This window comes from Vanderwaltozyma polyspora, genomic scaffold, assembly GCF_000150035.1.
Source record: "Vanderwaltozyma polyspora DSM 70294 KpolScaffold1067 genomic scaffold, whole genome shotgun sequence".
Lineage (NCBI taxonomy): Eukaryota > Fungi > Ascomycota > Saccharomycetes > Saccharomycetales > Saccharomycetaceae > Vanderwaltozyma > Vanderwaltozyma polyspora.
In genome coordinates this window covers 1-6268 of record NW_001834637.1, presented here as the reverse complement: position 1 = coordinate 6268, position 6268 = coordinate 1, and the positions used below count along the sequence as shown (strand labels likewise).

The 6268-nt window shown below is 37.0% G+C and overlaps 2 protein-coding genes and 2 non-coding genes across 4 annotated transcripts in view; 1 reads left to right on the top strand and 3 right to left on the bottom strand.

Annotated features, from left to right (window-relative positions):
* The window catches only part of GND2, a gene marked incomplete at both ends in the record, with an annotated part of 1584 nt that extends 961 nt beyond the window's left edge, over positions 1 to 623 (bottom strand). Inside the window, one exon of the mRNA XM_001643838.1 lies at positions 1 to 623. Coding sequence (XP_001643888.1) covers positions 1 to 623 — 623 coding nt within the window.
* Positions 624 to 3091: 2468 nt separating this feature from the next.
* SVP26 (Svp26p) lies at positions 3092 to 3766 on the bottom strand (the record flags this gene model as incomplete). Its single annotated transcript, XM_001643837.1, has 1 exon — positions 3092 to 3766. The coding sequence occupies one exon, from the start codon at positions 3764 to 3766 to the stop codon at positions 3092 to 3094; it is 675 nt and encodes a 224-aa protein (XP_001643887.1).
* Positions 3767 to 4229: 463 nt separating this feature from the next.
* On the bottom strand, positions 4230 to 4301 carry Kpol_1067trna2. Its single transcript has one exon. It is a non-coding gene; the product is annotated as a tRNA-Thr (tRNA).
* Positions 4302 to 4992: 691 nt separating this feature from the next.
* On the top strand, positions 4993 to 5064 carry Kpol_1067trna1. The gene has a single exon. It is a non-coding gene; the product is annotated as a tRNA-Cys (tRNA).
* Positions 5065 to 6268: the final 1204 nt, after the last annotated feature.

The window sequence follows — 6268 nt, the reverse complement described above, 5'->3', positions numbered from 1 at the left end:
CCACCGACACGTTTCATCAAGTCGTAAGCTTCACAAATCAATTGCATGTCACCGTATTCAATACCGTTGTGGACCATCTTGACGTAGTGACCTGCACCAGCTGGGCCGACCCAATCACAACATGGTTCACCGTCAGCCTTGGCTGAGATAGATTGGAAGATTTCCTTAATTTCTGGCCAAGCGGCTTCAGAACCACCTGGCATCAAAGATGGACCGTATCTAGCACCTTCTTCACCACCAGAGACACCGGAACCGACGAATAGAATACCCTTCTTGGTCAAGTAGTCGTAACGTCTGTTAGAGTCTGGGTAGTGGGAGTTACCACCATCGATGATGATATCACCCTTTTCCAAGTGAGGCAACAATTCGTCGATCAAGTCGTCGACTGGTTGACCAGCCTTGACCAACATCATGATCTTTCTTGGTCTCTTAATCTTGGAGACGAAGTCTTGGATGGAGGTAGCACCGATGATGGACTTACCCTTAGCTTCGTTGGCCAAGAAGTGGTCGACCTTGGCAACGGTTCTGTTGAAAGCACAGACGGTGTAACCGTGGTCGGCGACGTTTAGGATAAGGTTTTGACCCATGACAGCCAAACCAATTAAACCGAAATCAGCAGACATGATGATATTTGTGTGTGTGTGTTGAGAGTATTTTAAAAGTGTGTTGTAAGTGTTCAATAGAACCTTTGACGATGTTCTTTTTATAGACAAGTTTAGTAATAAGAGAGAATAATAAAAGGAGAGAGATAGAAGAATGGTTAATGAGAATTGAAACTAGAATTGAGAAAAAAAGCAAGTGTTTATATATTGAAGAAAAAGTGAAAATGAAAAATTGTTGGAATGTACAATTGATGTTAATTTGTAGAATCAATCCCAAAAATAAAATGGAATGAAATTAAAAAAAAAAAATCAATGGGAAAAGGACAAGACCAATTCAATTGATACAAGTTTCCTTTTACCTTTCTTTCTTTGTTTGGATAGTCTTGGGATTGCATTGGGATCAAACCGTTACACCGTTAATAGTGGAATAAGGGCTGAACCATTGAAATGTCAAGGTATAATTACAGTAAATTAAATTAAATTAAATTAAATTAAAATTACATTACATGGATTGAAATGAAATGAAGTTGGCTAATTTGTCAGCGCTGTAAAGGTGCATAACGAACATAACTAACTGGTGGTATAATTAATTTTTTTCCTAATTTTACGTTACGTTACGTTACGTTACCTTATGTTATGTTACGTTTAGTTCTCGGTTTCTTGTAATGAGTTGTTTGAGAATGGGAGAGGTGAGAGCGAGTGTCTGCATGGTGTGGGAAATAGAAGGGGGTGGGAGAGGGAAGGGAAGGGAGTAAGGGAGAGACGGGCTAGACAAGGGATATATTTTAAAATATGATTATGTGTGTATGTACGTATTAGTTATTGGCATTGGTGTTAGCATTGGTGTTAGCGTTAGTATATTGTTTAGTGGTAATAGGTAATTTCGAATACAATCAAAAGAGAAGGGCGAGCCTGAGAGGGATTGGATTGAATTGAAGTGGTAGAGAAAAGTAGAAGTTCGAAGTTCGATGGTAATCGACAGGAGGCGACGTTAACGGCGGGCGGGAAAGATGGTTTTTTCAATGTTTTTTTTCTTTTTTCTGTTTATTCCTGCAGTGGTGACTTCTTGTTTTTGTGTTTTATTTCCTTTCCTTTCCTTTCCTTTCCTTTCCTTTCCTTTCGAAACGAGTTTGTGTTACGGGATTCGGTCGGGCACGGTGGGAAAAAGACCAAAATAACAGTTTTTGTGTTTTTGTGTTCGAGAAGGTAAAACAAAGAAACGAGGTGTCTGTTTGTCTTGCGCTGCGCTGCGCTGCGTTGCGTTGCGCGCGAGCTGACTGGAGTCAATTGCTCGAGGACGACGCAACGGAGAGATCCGGCAGCGACGGGGGCGCCAGAGATAGGGAGGTTTTTGTGTTTTTGTGTTATTGTGTTATTGTGTTATTGTGTTTGTTTTTATCTCCCCGAATAGGGGGCAGATACACACAGGTGGGTCTGAGCTGAGATTAAGTCTAGTCAAGTCACAAGGTATCAAGACGTGCCCAAGGACCAAAGACCTAGGGCGCGTGCGAGGGTTCGGTGCTTGCAACCCCTTTTTTTCTGGTTTTCTTGTATGTATCCATGCGAGAGGCCAAACCCTGGGTATATGTCGCATGCGACTGTGCCCTCTAGAGGACGGGCTGGTGTGTGGTTGTTGTTTAGGGCTTGTCGTTGTGGTATACAAACAATCCCCTTTTTAACACCTAAAGTCTGTATGCGGTGGTTTCCCTCTGCTCTTCCGTTTAAAAGGGGTGGTCTTTGTGTTTTGGCAAGCTCTCCCACTCCCACTCACATTGTCTCGATTTGGTCGGGACAACTGGACCGTTACCCGGTCGCGTGGGATTAAGCATGCCACTAAGCTGTGTACTCTCGCCATATACGGTGCATGCCATGTTCCTCTACTTCTGCCCTCCCCCCCCCACCACTCACAATCTGATACAATTATCACATTCGATTAGATTCGATCCAATTCGATTCAATTCAACTCAATTCAACTCAATTCAAGAGGATCGGATCAGATCAGAATCATACAATCTCACTCACTCACAACTACTATATCTTCCCCTACCGGATACCTTTATTTCATCCTCTAACCAACCAATTCTATATTTAATAATAACGCTATTTTTAGTCTAATCTATAAGATCCTACAAAATCTAATACCAGACACCTAGTTAGAACCTATATCCCCCCCTACTCTTCCTTCTCCCCCGGAACTATCCAAGGGGGTAAAGGGGCGGTTATGTCTTGAACCATCCATTCTTTCCTCTCAAAACAGGGGGATTCTCTAATCTCACATACGTATTGCTCTCCATCCTCTTATCCTCTCCCATATGCATGCTACTCACTACAGAAAATGAAAAAAAATTAAATATAACAATATAACTTCGTCACAATGATATCAAATTATACTATGTACGCCCGATCGGTACCATTCTCATAGACCCACCTTCTATCCATATCTACATCTACATCTACATCTACATCTACATCTACATCTATATCTAAATTCATACTGCTAATCCAGTCTTTTTACGTCCTTGGTAGCCAAACAGCTGCACAATTGAATGGATGTACTCTCTGACACCATTTATTACAACTCGTACCAGTCCAACGGCTTTCTTGCGTAACTTGGGGGTCTCATCATCACTTTTCTTGCTATATATCTGTTCTTCATTGGCACTTGGTAATACAAAATCTCCTGCTGATAACGATACAAATAATGCAAATGGGATGAACCAGATACAGATACCAAAAAATGATGATACTTGGGCAAACGTTGCACGTTTGCGTGGGATGTATGAAGGGTCATATTTAAATTGTGGTGGTATTTCAACATTGTTGAAATGTTGAAACCAAAAATAATGATTGACAACAACACACACACAACTTAGGATGAACATTGGGTTCCCTAACGAGATGAATGGGAATGTCTTGAGATTTCTCTGATAAATCAAATGTGAAACTATCGATATTATAGTCAATTTGATAGGAAATGAATCGAATATCATTAATAGTACCAATATAAAAATAATACCGTAGATTGCTCTATTAAGAAATCTACGTGTAGGTTCACAATGCTCTTCTACTAATTCACTCAAATAATATAATCCTGAGGCTATAGATAGTGTTAAAAACAGAAACCCCAATGCTGTCCCAGCATATGATAGTAATTGAATAATCATTTTTTTGCTCCCAGTGTAGTGTTATGCTTCTCAATACCAAAATGAAATATGCTAAAATAGACTAAAATAAACTAAACAAGTACTAGTTCTTGCCGGTCAATTGTACACACACCTATCCTCTTCAACAATCTCAACAACTTTGTATAGTTGACATCTCTGTTAGTTAATCGTCCCTCTTTATATACTTTTCACTTGTCCATTTCAATTTTCAATCCTCGTTCACCATATACGAAACTAGCCAGCCTTAAATTAACTATTAGCAAGTATTTGGCTAAAGCCGCAGTGTTTTAAGGTGTTATTAGGTTGCGATAAGGACAATTGAGACTAGTTGACACAAGCTTGCAACTTTGGTCGGAATAAGTCTTAAGATTGTAGTGTCTCATATATACATATATATATATCGACTTTTATTTGGGCACATTGATTTCCCAATTTTAAAAAAAAATTTGGACAAAATATTAAATGCCACCTGCCAGAATTGAACTAGCGACCTTTGCATTACAAGTGCAACGCTCTACCACTAAGCTAAGGAGGCCCTTAATTGCAACTCAAAAATAGCTAAATTTAAATGATAACAATATTTCTTAGAAAATATTTTTTTTCTTTTCATTATACGCGATTTCTCTTGGAAGTGTGTTACGTTTGATATGATAATTGTTTTATGATATAAACGGAGAAACGATAGGTGTCGCACTCAAGACAACCTGACTTACCTGGTGTCAGAATGGTATAAGCTGTAAGCTTCAATGTAAGTAGATATACGTTAATGTAGAGAATCATGTTGTGGTTTTTCTACCGAATCGTTCATAGTAATAGATTCTTTATTTATTTCCAAGGACATTCTTAATAAGTTGATATTGATCCGGTGTATTAAAGTATATAATATACACATGGGAATATAATTAACATGACAAGTGTCAATTAAGATCTTGTCATTTCTTATATAAAGTGTTGGAAAAGTTTTAACGTCAGAAATAACACTTTCGTGTAAAGTAACATTTCTTTATCCTATATGAATAATGTCGTAATACGTATATATCACGTGTTACCTCATAATTCTGACAATGATACCAAGAATACTTAAAAAATTTATGACGACAGTCCCTGCTAATTAAATCTTCTAGGACATCAATTTCAGTTTATTTATTGCTAAGTTGAATTTTTGTGGAAAATCCACATATTGTGTTCAATTGCTATGGATATTTTTCCTAAAATTATAATTCGGAGCTCGTATGGCGCAGTGGTAGCGCAGCAGATTGCAAATCTGTTGGTCCTTAGTTCGATCCTGAGTGCGAGCTTTAATTTTTTCCATCCTTTTTTGTTTTCGATCCCCCATTTCAAATGTGAAACGACCAAGTGAGTCTCTTATGATCATCTTGCAACGTTTCTGGTAAAATTCTTTTCGCAATTTATCTTTTGGGTTCAAGTACTATTTCGAATAGACTATACTACCTACCAATTGACAGCATTTCAAGAGTGTTGGTATCGTTCATCATTGGGATCTCTTTCTGAGTAACAGCCGTACAGACAGAAGACAAGATAAATATTTCATTAGTTTACGCGACTGATTCACATGGCGCTAACACATTATGTTATATTGTACGTACATTTGTTAGAATCGACAATGGTTTTCGAGACGCGTCACGTCAAGTTTACGCGTCTTTTTTATTTTTTTAATTTTTTATTTTTTTTTTGGCTGATGATTTGTTTGTTGTACAAAATACAATCAGATACAAATGAATGATATAATAATACAATGCCATTTAGAAGTTAGATCTATTTAATATAAGTAATTGGTGGATACGATATTTAAAACTACAATTTCTGGAGTTTATAGACTGTTTTATATTTGGACCTATTCTTTGCTTTTATATCTTTTTGTCTAGTCAAGGTAGTGAACACTTACTTATATTGTTTTGTGCTATAACTTCTCGAAATTCAATATTAAAAAAGAAAAACAGCACGTCTGACAACTTTATATAAACCATACATTTGTGAATAGTTAAGTAAGGATTCAATTAGCACTATCCATTATTTTGTAATATTTATTTGGATATTTGGAAATTTTCAGTTTCATTTCTACTTATTCTTTTTACATTTTATTACATTTTTTAATAAAATCAGGTGGTTCTGTTTAATTGGTTTACTCCCTAATTAATTGAGTACTGTCAGTTGAATAACATTAACAATTTGGAGGTAATGTCAGAGTATAGTTCTAATACTGTTGAGTATAACAGTGAAAATAGTACGAATAAGGACGTGATTTCTAGGAAAAAGAGTCTGTCACGTTCAAATACAAATGTTACATCGGGTCCAGAGAAACCACATTTAACTCCTCTTGGTACTAAGAGGAGAGCATTATCAGAAGTTGCTGTAAATAATTCAGAAATTAAATCATCAACTGCAAAGGAAAGACCTACACTGCTGACTCGTGTTCCTAGAGTACGAAGAGATACAAGTGATTTAACTTATTTAAACTTAAAAAAGAGACGTATTTATAAA